The sequence below is a fragment of the Oryctolagus cuniculus genome, chromosome 9, assembly GCF_964237555.1.
Source record: "Oryctolagus cuniculus chromosome 9, mOryCun1.1, whole genome shotgun sequence".
Lineage (NCBI taxonomy): Eukaryota > Metazoa > Chordata > Mammalia > Lagomorpha > Leporidae > Oryctolagus > Oryctolagus cuniculus.
This window is the reverse complement of record NC_091440.1, coordinates 60,173,056-60,190,816: the sequence shown is the minus strand read 5'-3', so window position 1 is coordinate 60,190,816 and position 17,761 is coordinate 60,173,056. Positions and strand designations below refer to the sequence as shown.

Sequence of the window (17,761 nt, the reverse complement as noted above, 5' to 3'; positions counted from 1 at the left end):
ACTCCCCAAATGACTGAAATGGCTAGAGCTGAGCTGGTCCAGGAGCCAGGAGCTTCTTCCAGATCTCCCACACTGTTGCAGGGGCCCAAGGACTTGGGTCATCTTCCACTGCTTTCCCAGGCCATAGCAGAGAGCTGGATCAGAAGTGAAGCAGCCAGGACTCAAACCGGTGCCCATATGGGGTGCTTGCACTGCAGGCAAGGGCTTTAACCCACTGTGCCACCATGCTGGCCCCTAGGGTAAGTTTTAGTAGCTTGCTTCTTTATGTGTGAGTCTTGGACCAGCAGTATCAGCATGTTTTGGAAACTCATTAGAAATATAAATTATTACTTAACATTTTTACAACTTGTGTAGTCCAGTACTTCCTACTACTCTTTTTATGATGTTTGGAAGAAAACTGAGATCCAGTGTAATTCCAGTAATGTGTCCTAGAGATAATATATTCAGCCACTTAGAACCAGATTAGGAGACTTAGGACACAGATATCCTTTTTGTGCTGTAAACCAGTGGTCCTCAAAAGTATGATTTCTAGGTGCTGGTGCTGTGGTGCACCAGGTTAAAGCCACGGCCTACAGCTCCAGCATCCTATATGGGCACTTGTTCAAGTTCCGGCTGCTCCACTGCTGATCCAGCTCCCTGCTAATGTGCCTGGGAAAGCAGTGGAAGATGGCCCAAGTCCTTGGGGAGCACCCAAGGGCTGCACCCATGTGGGAGACGTAGAAGTGTTCTTGGCTCCTGGCTTTGGCCTGACCCAGTTCCAGTTGTTGTGGCTGTTTGGGGAGTGAACCAGCAGATGGAAGATCTCTGTCTCTCCTTTTTCTTCTGTAACTCTGTATTTCAAATAAATAATCTTAAAAAACCAAAAAAGTATGGTTTCCAGACCAGCTATAGCATCAGCTTGTTAGGAGTGTAAATTCTTGGAGCTGGCATCCACCACTGCTCTGCTTGCAGTCCAGCTCCATGCTAACACATACCTGGAAAATCAGTGGAAGATGGCCTGAGTCCTTAGGCCTCTGCTGCCATGTCAGAGATGAGTTCTGGGCCCCTGGTTTACTGTGGCTATTTGGGGAATGAACCAGCAGATGGAAGATGTCTATCTGTCTCTCCCTCTGTCTCTGTAATGTTGTCTTTCAAATAAATAGATAAAATTGTTTTGTTTTGTTTTGTTTTTTTAAATATAAATTTTTAGGTCCCACCACAGACCTGAAATCAAAAACTGTGGAGCTGGAGGATCATGATAAAAACCAGCTGTATTGTGAGAAATGCTCTCTCTCTTTTTTTTTTTTTTTTTTTTTTTTTTTTTTTTAGGATTTATTTATTTATTCAAACAGCAGAGTTACAGAGGCAGAGAGAGAGAGAGAGAGAGAGAGATGTCTTCCATTCACTGGTTCACTCCCCAGGTGGCCACAACAGCCAGGGCTGCACTGATCTGAAGCCAGGAGCTTCTTCCTGGTCCCCCATGTGGTGCAGCGGCCCAAGGATCTGGGCCATCTTCTGCTTTCCCAGGCCATAGCAGAGAGCTGGAACTGAAGTGGAGTAGCCGGGACTCGAACTGGTGCCCATATGGGATGCTGGCACTGCAGGTGGCAGCTTTACCCACTATGACTCAGCGCCGGCCCTGGAAATGCTCTTAAATCTTGAGATGAACACCTTGTGAAGATGAACAAATAAATGTAACCTGTCAAATAATTGTTAATCAGTAGGGCGGGAACCTTGATGTTTGAATGTACATTTATTTCCGGCTCAATTTTCCCAAGGGCTACAATTAACAGTAGTCATTTGCAATTCAGATCACTTACCATCATGTGGGTTAAAATATATGTATCTTATATAAGATCATGCAGTCAGAAAAAAAGGAGAATTATATCAGATAAGCTATTTCACATTTTCGTTTATTCTGCAAGCACTGGACATTAGTGGTGAGTGCTCTACTGGGAACTAGGACTCAGTATGAAAAGGCTGCTGTGAGGGAATTTGCAGTCTTAGGCAAGTCAGCAGACATTTACTGTGATGGAGTTATATATAAAGTAAACTAAGACCATAGCAGAATAGAGGTGGAGTAGGGGAGGTAAATTTACAGAGCAGTTTACAATTCAGTGGGGGAGAGAAAACTGGATTTTGAGGCTATTTTTAGGCCCAGTGGTCATGGTGGTTAGGAACCCAGGCTGTGGAGACAGGAACTCTTGGGCCCAGGTCCTGGTTACATGATAAATAACCTCAATAAAGTTGCTATCATCACACTAGATCAGATAACACCAACTGTAAAATACGATCAAACAGAATCTCCCTGAAGGGGTTATTGCTAACATAAGTGAGGTACTGTGTATTACATGCTTAGTACACTGCCTGACACTCTGGAGTCCTTATGTCCCTATAGCCTCTGTATTGTCTTGGAGTCAGTACAAGTTGTTCAGTAGTGTTAGAACATAAAACAGGAGGAGGCAAGTGGTAGGAGATAAAGGCTAAACAGTACAGAGAGACCAGGCCATCAAAGTCATTAATTGCAGCAGAGGGTTTTAAGTTGTATCAGGTAGTCATGGAAATCACTGAAGAATGGAGGAAGGAGGGGCTGGCATTGTGGCTTGGCAGGAAAGCTGCCACCTGTAATACTGGCATCCTATAGGGGTGCCTGTTTGTGTCCTAGCTGTTCCACTTCTAATCTAGTTCGCTGCTGATGTCCTGGGGAAAGTAGTGGAAGATGACCCAAGTGTTTGGTCCCCTGCAACCCACAGAGGAACCCATATGAAGATCTTGACTTTGGCCTGGTTCAGGCTTGGCCATTGCAGCTGTCTGGGGATCATCAGTAAACGAGATAGATGAAATCCCTGCAGTCTTGATGCTTACATTCAGGCTTAATTTAGATTTACACAGAAAAACTGTCTTCTCCAAGTGTCATTTCAGCTGAAATGTAAAGAGATAAGCATTTCTAAGTAAAACAGGAGACAAATCAAGAATGAGTACAATTTAGGCAAAAGAAACAGCAAGTCCAGCGGTAGCGGGATTGAGCTCAATACATTCAAGCAGAAAGAAAAACAGTGGGGCTTGACTTTAGAGGGGAAAGAAACAACATGATTACCTCACCAGACTCTCTCTGTCTTGCAGGCAGAGTTTGGACCTTAAGTGTGATACAGAGTTACAGAATGTTTTCTTTAGGAGAGAAACATAGTCCAAGCTACATTTAAAAAATGTCATTCTGGTTTTTGTATGACAAACACATTATAACAGCAGGATTAGAAACAGACTTCTTAGAAAATGTATGCGGTGAGTTCAGGCAATGGGTGGGACAGGCGACGAAAGGAAGTGTGAGCTGGAGTATATTAGAAACAGAGGGCTTGGCAGTGGGCTGAAAATGGAGGGTAAGAAGCCAGGATGACTGAGGGATTGGGGCTTGCCTAGATTTGTGTCTGGCACTCAGCAAAGGCCAAATGAAAGTTACTGATGTCTCTCCTTGCAGACTTTTCTCTGCCTTTTCTATATTCTCTACTTTGCCATCATTTTTTTTTTTTTTTGCCATAAACTGTAAAAATAGCTACCTCTCTAGTTGCATTCTTCTCAAAGTCACAAATAACCACTTGCTATCACAGCCAGCTGACTCCTGTCTGACTTGATCTTGCTGTGGCTCCTGAATAGTAACGAGACCTTTCAGTATACCATTCTGTCAGCCTCTTAAAAACTAACGTTTCCCTAGAACCCAGTACTTAGGATTTATTCCCTTGTAGCATCATTCTTCACCCCTCTAAGTATCCAGGATTTCACAACATATTAAGGTACACCATTGTATCAAATCTGTGCTGAACTTAGGCAGTGGTCTTGAACAACTACCACATGTAACTAGTTTTCTGTAGACATCACGTGCAATGTGCCAGGGACACGTACTCAAAATGTAAAACCATCACCTCTGGGGCAGGCAGAACCTAGCAGTTAAATCACTCATTGGGACGTCTTTGTCCCTTACCTGAGCACTTAAGTTCAAGGCACAGCTGTGGCTTCTGACTGCAGCCTCCTGCAGAGTAGTGGTGAAGGCTCAAGTTGCTGGGTTCCTGCCTCCCTTTTGGGACATCTGGGTTAGAGTGCCTGGCCCAGACCCTGCTCAGTTGTTGCAGCCTTGAGGGAGTGAGCATGAGGATGAGAGCTCGCTCAAATAAAAATTTAAAACTTAACAAAGCCAACTTCTCTCCTGAAGCCTGCTTCTTATCCTGAACACAATCATTTATTAGTGAATGATACCAACTTCTATATTCTCCAAGCCAAGACCACAGGAAATATACCTTAGTCCAGTGAATTTTATGTCATTTCCCCTCAATGCCCTCAGCTAGTTCCCTAGATTTTTTTTTTTTTTTTAAGATTTATTTATGTATTTGAAAGTCAGAGTTACACAGAGAGAGGACAGACAGAGAGAAGAGGTCTTCCATCTAATGGTTCACTCCCGAATTGGCCGCAGTGGCCTGAGCTGATCCGGAGCCAGGAGCCAGGAGCTTCCTCCAGGTCTCCCACGCGGGTGCAGGGGCCCAAGGACTTGGGCCATCTTCTACTGCTTTCCCAGGCCATAGCAGAGAGCTGGATTGGAAGTGGAGCAGCCAGGGCTCAAACAGGTGCCCATATGGGATGCCGGTGCTTCAGGCCAGGGCATTAACCCACTGCACCACAGCGCTGGCCCCCCAGATTTCAACATTCACCTTTCACTTGGTATATCCTCCAGTTATCCACTATTTCTTGTGTCTCCTCCAATTCATACCTACTATGCTTTTACAGTTTTTATAATTTAGATCATCTTATTTCCTTCCTCCAAATCCTTTTTTATCCCACCCCTCACCCAAAAGAAAAGATTTATTTATTTATTTGAAAGGCAGAGTTACAGAGAGGGTGAGACAGAGGGAGAGAGGTCTTTCATCCTCTGATTCACTCCCAACATGGCTGCAATAGCCAGAGGTGGGCCAGACTGAAGCCAGGAGCTTCTTCTGGGTCTCCTATGTGGGTATAGGGGCCCAAGCACTTAAGCCATGCTTTGCTGCTTTCCCAGGCACGTTAGCGGGGAGCTGGGTCAGAAGTGGAGCAGCAGAGGCTTGAGCTCATATTGGATCCTGCACTGCCGGCCTCAACTCTACCTTCTGTACCACAGTGCCGACCCTGGGATAGTGTGATACTAATGACAGTGGTTTTGGGAATTCTACTGAGATTGGTAAATGTGTAATGGTATTAGTTATACATGGTTATTTGGGGTAGGTTTGTTTGTTTTCTTCCAGCAGTGCTAGATAGTTAATGGAAGAAGAGTTGATAGTCTGGCTGGCACCGCAGCTCACAAGGCTAATCCTCCGCCTTGCGGTGCCGGCACACCGGGTTCTGGTCCTGGTCGGGGCGCCGGTTCTGTCCCAGTTGCCCCTCTTCCAGGCCAGCTCTCTGCTGTGGCCAGGGAGTGCAGTGGAGGATGGCCCAAGTGCTTGGGCCCTGCACCCCGTGGGAGACCAGGATAAGTACCTGGCTCCTGCCATCAGATAGGCACGGTGCACCGGCTGCAGCGCGCCGGCCGTGGCGGCCATTGGAGGGTGAACCAGCGGCAAAGGAAGACCTTTCTCTCTCTCTCTCTCACTGTCCACTCTGCCTGTCAAAAAAATAAAAAATAGATAAAAAAAATAATAAAAAAAATAAAATCTACTTCGGAGTCAGACAGACCTGGATTTAAATCCTCTCTGGTACAGTCTTGTCATTAACCAGGAAGCATGTAAGTGAATGCTCTATGCAGAGCTAGGGGGAGAGCATTCTCTTCAGAGCGAGTAGCAGATGCAGAGTGTTGGAGTGTTGGAGGAACTGTGCAGACACGAGAACATGTGTGGCTAGAATGGAGGAGCAAAGGGGAGAGGAATAAGAAATCAGGACAGAGAGTAGAGAGGATTATGTAGAGAGGCCATGTTCAAAGGAGTTGGGCTTTTGCTCCAAGTCAGCAGGAAAGGTATTGGAGAGTTGTGCAAAGACAAAGAAACCAGGTCTGATGAACATTGCTGCTTGGATCAGGGCAGTGGGTTAATGTGGTGACATGTCATTGGGATTTTAGGTATATTTTGGTTCCCTGATATACATTGCTTTGTGAGACTCACTACTGGCTTACATGTGGGGCTATTGAAATACTGTAACCTAAGAAAACCAACCAAATCCCTAAGGAGTATAGGCAGAGTTAAAGTGTTCTTTTGGTCTGCACTTTTTGGTCACACTAATTGTGTGAATTCTTGCATCATTATTGTTCTAGCAGCTACTTATGTAGGATGACTTCCCAGGCCAGTGAAAATTTTAATCTCTCTGGTGTTAACTCGTCTATTGATAATAGATATGAAATTGTATCTGGGCTTTGAACAGGATGTTGTAGTCTGTTGGGGTTGTTTGCCACTGACAGAAAATAGAGGAGGGGGCCACCTCTGTGGCATAGTGGGTGAAATAGCCACCTGCAGTGCTGGCATCCCTTCAAGTTTTGACTGCTCTTCTTCCGATCCAGATCTCTGCTACAGCCTGGGAAAGCAGTAGAGGATAGTCCAAGTTCTTGGGCCCCTGCACCCACATGGGAGACCTGGAGGAGGCTCCTGGCTCCTGGCTTTAGATAGTCTCAGCTCCAGCTGTGCAGCCATTTGGAGAGTGACCCATTGGATGGAAGACCTCTCTCTCTCTCTCTCTCTCTGCCTCTTCCTCTCTCTAATTCTGCCTTTCAAATAAATAAATAAATCTTAAAAAAAGAAAACATAGGAGGCCCAGGTAAGCTTGATCGCGTATTTATTGAGCTTGAGATTTAACTACCAGTTATTTTTTATTGGATAGCTTCACATTTTCCAAGCTTAAATCCTACATGATCTTTGAGTCTTCTCCAAATAAGGAGAAAATTTGTGTGGGTCAATATATGTCAACTAAACTTTTCAGAGTAGATGAGATAGTGATTATCATTTATTTTTTTTTTTTTTTTTTTTTTTTTTTTTTTTTTTTGACAGGCAGAGTGGACAGTGAGAGAGAGAGACAGAGAGAGAAAGGTCTTCCTTTGCCGTTGGTTCACCCTCCAATGGCCGCCGCTGCAGCCGGCGCACCGCGCTGATCCTGGCAGGAGCCAGGAGCCAGGTGCTTTTCCTGGTCTCCCATGGGGTGCAGGGCCCAAGCACCTGGGCCATCCTCCACTGCACTCCCTGGCCATAGCAGAGAGCTGGCCTGGAAGAGGGGCAACCGGGACAGAATCCGGCGCCCCAACCGGGACTAGAACCCGGTGTGCCGGCGCCGCAAGGTGGAGGATTAGCCTATTGAGCCACGGCGCCGGCTGTGATTATCATTTATTGAGTTCTTATTGTGGGCTAGGAATTGCTGAGTGCTTGGCATAGGTGTTACATTAGGTAGTATGCTTTTGGATGGGCGGAGGAGAAAGGAAGATAGCAATCTTAAAAGGAAAAGCTCTGGGGGCCGGCACCGTGGCACAGTAGGTTAATCCTCATCCTGCAGCACCAGCATCCCATATGGGCACCGGTTCGAGCCCTGGCTGCTCCACTTCCAATCTGGCTTTCTGCTATGGCCTGGGAAAGCAGTAAAAAATGGCCCAAGTTCTTGGGCCCCTGCACCCGCGTGGGAGACCTGGAGGAAGCTCCTGGCTCCTGGCTTCAGATTGGCATAGTTGCGGCCATTTGGGAAGTGAACCAATGGAAAGACCTTTCTCTCTCTCTCCCTCTCATTGTCTGTAACTCTATCTCTCAAATAAATAAATAAAATCTTAAAAAAAAAAAAAAAAAAAGGATAAGTTCTGAACTTGTTTCCCTGTTATCTTTCCTCCAAATAACTTACAGTAAGTTCTTTGATTAAAAATCTTACTTTAATTGGAATTCAGTGGCTTTTTAAAAAACGTGTACTGATACTCAACATGTTTGTATTTGTAGGAGCTGACGAAGGCTTTGGAACAGAAACCAGATGATGCACAGTATTACTGTCAAAGAGCTTATTGTTATATTCTTCTTGGGAATTACTGTGGTAACTTCTTAGAGTATTTTTATAAGTTACTTACAAATGCTGTATGGTGCAAAATGAATCAAGTAAAATAGATACTATCTTTGAGGATAATTTTCTTTCCAACAACGTGATGTAGTTGAAGTATCACAGACATTATGTCAAATAATGCTCATTTAAATTTTGTGGATATCTTCCTTCAGAGTGAATAATTGATAGGTTTTATAGTTAACTGAATACACTAATAAAGAGCATCACATTTAGTATTTCACAGAATATTTGTTGTATGCATTTGTTATTTAAGAATACATTTCTCTATTGTGTAACTTAAAAATTATTCTAATTGAGAAGTAGATGGGAAAAATCCAATGAAAATAAACTCCTAATGAAAATGGGAGATTAGCATGGTGACACAGAGCTTTTACTCATTGACTGAAGAGTTGTAAGAATGAACTCTTGGCCGGCGCCGTGGCTCATTTGGTTAATCCTCCACCTGCGGCGCCGGTACCCCGGGTTCTAGTCCCGGTTGCTCCTCTTCCAGTCCAGCTCTCTGCTGTGGCCCGGGAAGGCAGTGGAGGATGGCCCAGGTGCTTGGGCCCTGCACCTGCATGGGAGACAAGGAGGAAGCACCTGGCTCCTGGCTTCGGATCGGCGTAGCTCCGACCGTAGCGGCCATTTTTGGGGTGAACCAATGGAAGGAAGACCTTTCTCTCTGTATCTCTCTCTCACTGTCTAACTCTGCCTGTCCCCCAAAAAAGAACTCTTAAAATACCAGGCCAAAAGGGGAGGTATGAGGATAGTATTTATTTGAATTACATATGGATTTGCATTTCCTAATTTAAAACATTTAGCCTTTCACCAGCCTGAAAACTTAAAAAACCTAAGATGGATTCAAATTTTGTATTAGTGTTTGTTAGGGTCTGTAAATAAATGGCTTAAAAACCCATCTTTTTATATACAGATGCTGTTGCTGATGCAAAGAAATCGCTGAAACTCAATCCAAATAATTCCACTGCTCTGCTGAGAAAAGGGTATGTGATAACTACTCCTTTGTTTGCCTTAGACTAGATAGTAAGTGTTTAATTTGTTGAATGAATTAGTTGTAAGCTCTGTATCAATAGTAAAATTATATACATTTCATAGCTGAGACATTCAATTTTAAATATAGCTTACAGTTCTGTTACATTACCTGCAGTATGTGACAGAAGATGTATAATGTGTTTTAAAAGAGTGATGAATAAACTACAAGGTATAGATGGATCTGATTTCACATCTCTTTCTTATCTTTTGGAATTTACTATATTTATTTGACTAGAGGGCATCCTGTTTCACAACTAAGCTTAATGGACTATAGTTAACACTATGAAAGCTCTGAATTTGTATTACCTGTATCTGGTAAACCCAATTTGTTTCTTTTGATAAGTGTGACTTGATTCTCTAAGAAAGAAACTCTTTTGGCCGGCGCCGCGGCTCATAGGCTAATCCTCTGCCTTGCGGCGCCGGCACACCGGGTTCTAGTCCCAGTCGGGGTGCCGGATTCTGTCCCGGTTGCGCCTCTTCCAGGCCAGCTCTCTGCTGTGGCCCGGGAGTGCAGTGGAGGATGGCCCAAGTGCTTGGGCCCTGCACCCCATGGGAGACCAGGAGAAGTACCTGGCTCCTGCCATCGGATCAGCGTGGTGCGCTGGCCGCAGCGCGCCGGCCGCGGCGGCCATTGGAGGGTGAACCAACGGCAAAGGAAGACCTTTCTCTCTCTCTCTCTCACTGTCCACTCTGCCTGTCCAAAAGAAAAAAAAAAACTCTTTTGATTCCTTTGTCTAATTATGTTTTAGAATGAGTAAGTATATGCAATTAAACACCTTCTGAAATAAATTCCAGATGTGAATATTGGTGGGAATTGTACTGGGTATTACAGTATTATAGAGGATATCTTGGCTCATTAGCATATATTTAAAATAAATTATTTCAGCAGTACAGAAAACCAAGATTTATTCTTAAAGAGGGCCATTTTCCATGATCTTGTGTGTTAATTTGTTTTTCACACACTGATGCAGGATATGTGAATACCATGAGAAAAACTATGCTGCTGCTCTGGAAGCGTTTACAGAAGGACAGAAGTTAGATAGTAAGTATACACTTCGACTTGAACTTCAGTCATTCTTCATCCTAAATGCCATACTGTAATTGTGAGTTAATTGTAGAAACTCAGCACCTATTTTTTCCTCTTAGTGACATTTCATGTTGATTGCAGAATTTGAATTCACTTACATTGATTAAATTGGCCTTTAGCATTTAAATCACAGACAGACTTTACCATTAGAAGCCTAAAGCTATATAAAAACCTAATGTACTCTCCCTTCTTAGTCTGGCTTTATTTTTTTCTAATGGAGAAATGAAAATTTAATTGGCTTCTTTGTTCAGAAGTTTGTTCATCTTAAAAGTTAGACTGTGGAAATGGAAATCTTACAGCAGTCTTTTATAGAGAAGTAAACATGTAAGTTTGGTCATATTATGAATACAAAAGAAATAAGGGGCTGGTGCTGTGGCACAGCGGGTAAAGCCGCCACCTGCAGTGCCGGCATCCCATATGGGCACCGGTTGAGTCCCAGCTGCTTCACTTCCGATCCAGTTCTCTGCTATGGCCTGGGAAAGCAGTAGAAGATGGCCCAAGTCCTTGGGCCCTTGTGCCCGCGTGGGGTACCCAGAAGAAGCTGCTGGCTCAGATTGGCGCAGCTCTGGCTGTTGTGGTCATTTGGGGAGTGAACCATCGGATGGAAGACCTCTCTCTCTACTTCTCCTTTCCTTCTCTCTCTATGTAACTCTGTCACATAAATCAATAAATCTTTTTTTTTTTTTTTTAAATGCAGATAGGAACATGAGGGGTCTTCAGAAAGTTCATGGAAAATACATACTACAAAAAATGTGAATGTATTTCAGTGTTTTTCTTGTAGCAAAATAAACTCAGATTTCTTTTTTTTTCCTTAAAGATTTTTTATTTTTATTTATTTGAAAGACAGAGTTACAGAGAGAGGTAGAGACAGAGAGAGAGGTCTTCCATCCGCTGGTTCACTCCCCAGATGGCCGCAACGGCCGGAGCTGCGCCAATCCAAAGCCAGGAGCCAGGCGCTTCCTCCGGGTCTCCCACATGGGGACAGGGGGTGGAGGACTTGGACCATCTTCTACTGGTATCCCAGGGCATAGCAGAGAGCTGGATCGGAAGAGGAGCAGCCAGGAATAGAACTGGCACTCATATGGGATCCTGGCACTTCAGGCCAGGGCTTTAACGTGCTGCACGACAGTGCCAGCCCCTCAGATTTATTTCTATGTATCAAAGACACCATTTGCTGGTTCACTTCCCAAATTCATATAATAGTCAAGGCTGGGCCAGGCTGAAGCTAGGAGCTGAGAACTCAGTGGGTGACAAGGACCCAACCACTTGAGCCATCATCTCCTGCCTCTCAGGGTGCACAGGAAGCTGGAATGAGGAGTGGAGCCAGGAGTCACATCCAGGCACTCTGATACGGGATGCAGGCATCTCAAGCAGCAACTTAACTGCTACATCAAGTGCTCAGCCTATATAAACACTTTTTTCCAGATGAATAAATTAATGTATTTGAAATACAGAATTATACACACACACATCTGCTGGTTCACTCTCTAGATAGCTGCAATGGCCAGGGCTGGGCCAGGCTGAAGCCAGGAGCCTGGAACTCTATCTGGGTCTCCCACATGGGCGGCAGAGGCCTAGCTATGTGGGTCATCTTCTACTGCTTTCCCAGGCACATTTATGGGGAGCTAGATTGGAAGTGGGAACAGTGGGTTGTAACATAGACTGCAGCTTAACTCGCCGTGCCACAACACCAGCCCCAAACTTGTCTTTCTGTTCCTTTTTTTTTTTTTTTAAAGCTTTATTTATTTGAGAGGTAGAGTTAGAGAGACGGAAACATTTTCCATCCACTGCTTCATTCCCCAAATGGCCACAGCGGCTGGAGTTGGGCTAATCTGAAGCCAAGAGCCTCTTCTGGGTCTCCCACATGGCTGCAGGGGCCCAAGCACTTGGACCACCATCTATTGCTTTCCCAGGCCACGGCAGAGAGCTGGAACAGAAGAGGAGCAGCTGGAACTGGAACTGGCATCCATTGGGGATGCTGGCGCTGCAGGCAATGCTTAGCCTACTATGCCACAGCACCAGCCCCTCTGTTCCCTTTTTGCAAAAACTTTCAAATACCTTTCTATGTAACTATCTTAATAGTCTCTTGTCCTGTAACTTTATAGATGTGACAAGAGTTTATAAAGTGTGAAGATGCTTCTTGGTGTTTGTAGGAAAGACGTGGCAACAAGGAAAGCTACTGAGAATAGTAAACTGAGTAGGTAGCTGCACTGAATGGCAAGTTGGGACCAGGAGAGACTCTTGGACCTCTACCCAGCTGCCATTTTTGAGGACTCCAGCTCACCCTAAATAATGGCATATTGGGTAACTGATTCTGGTCTCTTGAATATGAGAGAAAAACTCCTTTAAGAGTGGGAGGGTGGGAGGAAATGATTATTTGTATCTGAGAAATGTTGACTGCAGTTTTTTTTGATGAATAACTAAAAAACCTCTGGTAGATTTAAAGCTATAACAGTATGGTATGATAACCATTGTTAGGATGTGTATTTCTGTTTTGTTGAGTGCTGAATCCTCGGTGCCTAGAATAGCATCTTGGGACATAGTAGACTTCAGTAAGTGTTTGTTGATTGAATATGTTAGATTATACAGATGAGTAGTGTTATAGTCAGATCTATCTTTCTAGGTGCAGATGCTAATTTCATGGTCTGGATTAAAAGGTGTCAAGAAGCTCAGAATGGTAAGTATGTTTTGTAAGTTTCCCATGGTATTTCAGTGGAAAAAGAAGTGAACATTTGAAGCTTTTTGGTTCAGACAAACTTGTTTTTAACTGTAATTTTAATAGCCCATGTACACTTGGATACATATGTATATATACAGTTTGTTTTATTGCTTAGTTTCATAAGTGGGAAGGGAGAGTTGAAAGAATTTATTTTGTAATAGTATCATGGTATTACTAATAAGAAATTACTAGTAATGTAAAATGATACCAGAATTCACTGTAAAGCCAGCTTGCTTTCTGTGAGTTGTTTAATGAGTACGTCTATGGCATAGAAATTATGTGTGTGTCTTTGCCTATAAATTCATTGTCTGAAAATGTTTGCTTTTTCTGTTTTAATAGGTTCAGAATCTGAAGTGGTAAGTCTAAAGTTTTTCATGTTTTTACTTAATTATTTGAAATTCCAAATATATTTGAGACAAGACTCAGAATGAGCTATTTCTAGGTTCAGTGTTAATCAATTCCACTTAAACATTACATTCTTTAGTAACTGAAATAAAGTTTTGGTGAAATACAGATGTTTATAATCATGAAAATAATTGGGTTGTTTTGATTAAATTAGTCTGTAGTTGATTTGGTGTGTTTTAGTTTTGTTAGGGTGATTATTGTCCTTTCATTACTAAAAAGTCATCACATTTCTTAGAATAAACAGTTGAAATTATTTATAAGGCTTTTTATGGTAGACTAAGACAACAAAGGATAAGTAAAATTGAAAATATTTGTATCTGGTTTAGTGTTAGATTGTTGTTTTTACTTTCAGTCTTTTCAGTTACCAGAAATACTGGAGTTGAGAAATTGTGATGTTATTTTTTAATGAATTTAAGCTTTTAACAGTAAATTTTGGCTAATAGTATATAAACAGCTTTTAGCACCAATGAACATTCATGTTATGGTGAAGCCATGAGTGGGGAAAGATACTAGGAAGCCACCACAGAAATACTACTTTACAGGTTTCAGAACAGTGTTTGATGTCATTGTTAAGCCCGAAAACTAAGCTCCTCTGAAAGTCTTTTATTTTAGAAGTGTTTTTAAATTAAAGCTAATAAAATTTTAAAAATACAGAACATGCTAATTTTTTGTGTAAAGACTAGTATTGCTTAACAATTATGGGTACCATGCTTTATCTTTGAAGAAAGTCTTTATGAAGTTATTCCATAAAAAAATAACTATTTAGCTAGGTAAATTAATGGTACATTTTAAATATAAAATTGCTAAACTAACTTGGAAAAAATCTTTCTTTTTCACCTTGTCAAAATCAGTCTGCATCCCAGCGGACTCAGTCAAAAATCAAGTAAGTGTTTCATAAAATGATGTATTTAAATATTTATAAAGGGGGAAAAACTGTAGTTAATGGTAAATAAGTCCTTACCATATGACTTCAAGTGTGTCTTAGTTGTAAAATTGTGTTACAGCCTTATGAAAAACTAATTTTAAGGCTGTTTTCTGATTGTATTATTGTTTATACTTAGTTAAAGTTGTGTCATCTGACTCCATATTACATTACCATTCCATATATTAAGAATCTCTTGGCTTTGACTATGACCTTGTCTAAACAAGATAAGAGTCGGAGAACTCAAGGGGCTTCCATAGCCTTGGAAACTCATGACTGGTGCATAGGGAGATTACTGATGCCATAAACAGGAGTGTCAATTTGTATAGTCAACAACAGGAGTCACTGTGCACTTACTCCTCATGTAGGATCTCTGTCCTTAATGTGCTGTACATTGAGGCTTAATGCTATAACGAGTACTCAAACAGTATATTTCACTTTGTGTTTCTATGGGGGTGCAAACTGTTGAAATCTTTACTTAATGTATACTAAACTGATCTTCTGTTAAAAAAAAAAAAAGAAGAAATTAGCAATTCCCAACTTGACTCTCACTGGGATTAAACATGACAATAGGTCTGATCTGATTTCATCATCATTTAAAAGATCATCTATTATTTTTCACTTTATGTTTCTGTGTGGGAGCAAACTGTTGAAATCTTTACTTAATGTATGCTAAACTGATCTTCTGTATATAAAGAGAATCGAAAATGAATCCTCATGTGAATGGAAGGGGAGAGGGAATGGGAAAGGGGAGGGTTGCAGGTGGGAGGGATGTTATGGGGGGGGAAGCCATTGTAATCCATAAGCCGTACTTTGGAAATTTATATTCATTAAATAAAAGTTTAAAAAAAAAAAAGAATCTCTTGGAATTAGATTGATGGTATTAAATACAGATAATTAAATTTGTAGTAGGCTTAATAGAATACTAACTTGTCCTGCCTTTTATATTTGGGTAAATTTTTCATAGGAACATTCTGCATGAGTTGAAAGTTAATATTGCCAGGGGCAACAGTTACAATAATGAATAAGCAACTAGTGAGTCTTGGACTCTATTTATTAGCCATGTGTACAACTTGTATTCTTAGAACTGTATCAGAAAGAAACACAAAGCATTGATCTGGAGCTTTGCATCCTAACTGAATTTTAGAGGCAAACTGTGAGACTCCTAAAATTCATTTCTTTAATCAAGTTGCTTTTTGACATAATTACCTAAACTTGCTTAGAAATGTTAACAGTTCATTTATGTTCTTTCTGGAGAGGTACCAGATGAAACTCCCAAGTTCCTAGTAGACAAGGAATTTTGGCAGCAGCAAGTATAGGGTACATAAAATCAACTAATAATTACAGTGTTTGAAGCATAAAATAATCTAATATTTGATTTAACAAATACCGGTATGAGGGCACTATGCTTGATCCTAGGAATATTGTAGTGACAAAATAAATAGCTCTACCCTCAGGGAGCTTATTTCCTACATTTTTAGAGCTTTCAGTGTTAATTGCACACAGTTGAAATCTTTAGACACACTGATCTTCCTGGGTACCTTGAGATTAAAGAAAGGTATTGTATGTAATGTGCCTGGTGCAATAATTTACACCTTATTTTAAATTTTAGTTCTCTTGCTTCTGTTCCCTATGCTCAGGGTTATTTGCTGCCAGCTTCTGTTAAGAGAGCTTGGAGTGTTGACTCAAATTCACTGGGTCCATTGTACCTCAGTTGGCTTACTGCTTCACTTTCTGAGCTTTGGTTTTTGCATCTGTAAAATAGGGATAGAGTTGCTTACTTCATGTTAGTGTTAGGTTGATGTGAGTGTAAAACTCTTATTGGTGGTGCCTAATAAAACTGTTAGATATAAGCCAGAATCCAGAAAATCATGTAAGTATTTAATTCCACTGGTAAGGTTTGGGCAGCTTCTAGCTTACTATTTTTTTCCATTAGTGTGGATAATAGACAATTTGTTTAAATTGTTTTTGTGAATGAATAGCTGCTTTGGGCATCATTTACTTTACTGTTTTCCTTCTATTAGTATAGAACAGATAATAGAAAATTAGTTAACATCAAATTGTTTTCTGTGAATCAGCAGCTGTTTTGCCATTTTGTTCCTCAAGGTGGAGCTCTTGTTGTTTATCAGATTAGTTTATTTTGATAAACAACTTGGAAAATTAGAAGTGCTGTTTTAAGTTTCTTTTTCTTTTTTTTTTTTTAAATAGGTATGACTGGTATCAAACAGAATCTCAAGTAATCATTACACTTATGATCAAGAATGTTCAGAAGAATGATGTAAATGTGGAATTTTCAGAAAAAGAGGTCATTAGTTTTTGAATCATTTTTTATATTGAGATTAAATACTGTTGTTTGGAATATTGCAGAATAACCTATAGTACTTTATCAAATATATGCCATTTCTTCCTGAGATAATGTAGAAATTGAATAAAATCTGAAGTATTGCTTTTAAGCTTGAATCATTTAAAGTTTTGGGATTAGATTATATTGTAGGTTAAGGCTAGATGTTCATTTTTTTTTCTATAGATTCAGAATTCAAAACAGAACTTGGTTGACATAGTAAGATATATGATTTGGTTACACTTATGTGGTATACTCTCATGTAAAGTTTTAAAATAATCTGTGATACTAAATTTCTGTGATTTATTGAGTTCATTTTAACCTTCATTATATAAATTTATAAAATATGATAATTTTGTGTTCATTAGTTGTCTGCTGTAGTGAAACTTCCTTCTGGAGAGGATTACAATTTAAAATTGAGACTTCTTCATCCTATAATTCCAGAACAGAGTACCTTTAAAGTACTTTCAACAAAGGTAAGGCAATTGAAAAGGATTGTCACTGGTAATGTTTTTAAAATAAAAGTACTGCGGTGAACTAATTGCCCATGAGATTATAAATTTGTATATCCTTTTAGTCACTTATCTCTAAAAGGGACAGAAAAGAGTGATAATTTTTGATTACCAGGGTTTTTACTCCCCAGATTTTAGTACAGTGGAATATAAAAGACAAGATGGGGCAGGCATTGTGGTGTAGTGGGTTAAGCTGCTACGTGGGATGCTGATTTGAGTACTGGTTAGTTCCTTTCCAGTCCTCTGCCCTGATAATGCATCCTGGGAGGCGGACAGTGATACTGGGAAACCCATTTGAGTTCCAGGCTCCTGGCATCATCCTGGCCCAGCCCTGGCTGTTGTAGGACATTTAAAGAGTGAACTACCAGACAGAAGATCAATCTCAATCTCTCCCTTTCTCTCTTCTCTCTCTCTGTCTCTGTCTCTTTCTCAGGGTTGCTGTGCCTATTAAGTAGATGAAAAATAAGTAAACAAACAAACAAAAAAAGCTCATACAGCAGTTGGTGTGTGTGAGCGATACATATTAATACGTTTCAATGAAGAAGTGTTTCTAAAGATAATAACGAGTTCAGTGCCTCTTTTGAACCTATCAGTTTGGTCTGTTGTACAGATACTCTTCTCCTCCAACCTCAATTTAAAATAGAAACTGTAGATTTGCTTCTTTATTTATATCTTTTTTAAAGATTGTACTTATTTATTTGAGAAGCAGAGTTACAGAGAGAGATTTTCTATCCAC

The 17,761-nt window shown here is 41.0% G+C and overlaps 1 protein-coding gene across 2 annotated transcripts in view; it reads left to right on the top strand.

Moving 5' to 3' along the window:
* The window catches only part of SUGT1 (SGT1 homolog, MIS12 kinetochore complex assembly cochaperone), a 55,582-nt gene that overhangs the window by 3,168 nt on the left and 34,653 nt on the right, over nt 1-17,761 (top strand). For both annotated transcript variants that reach the window (XM_008260023.4, XM_002712973.5), the window contains 8 exons: nt 7,893-7,983; nt 8,921-8,990; nt 10,011-10,081; nt 12,750-12,803; nt 13,185-13,201; nt 14,102-14,133; nt 16,381-16,477; nt 16,882-16,989. In XM_008260023.4, coding sequence (XP_008258245.1) covers nt 7,893-7,983; nt 8,921-8,990; nt 10,011-10,081; nt 12,750-12,803; nt 13,185-13,201; nt 14,102-14,133; nt 16,381-16,477; nt 16,882-16,989 — 540 coding nt within the window. The remainder of the gene's footprint in view (nt 1-7,892; nt 7,984-8,920; nt 8,991-10,010; nt 10,082-12,749; nt 12,804-13,184; nt 13,202-14,101; nt 14,134-16,380; nt 16,478-16,881; nt 16,990-17,761) is intronic.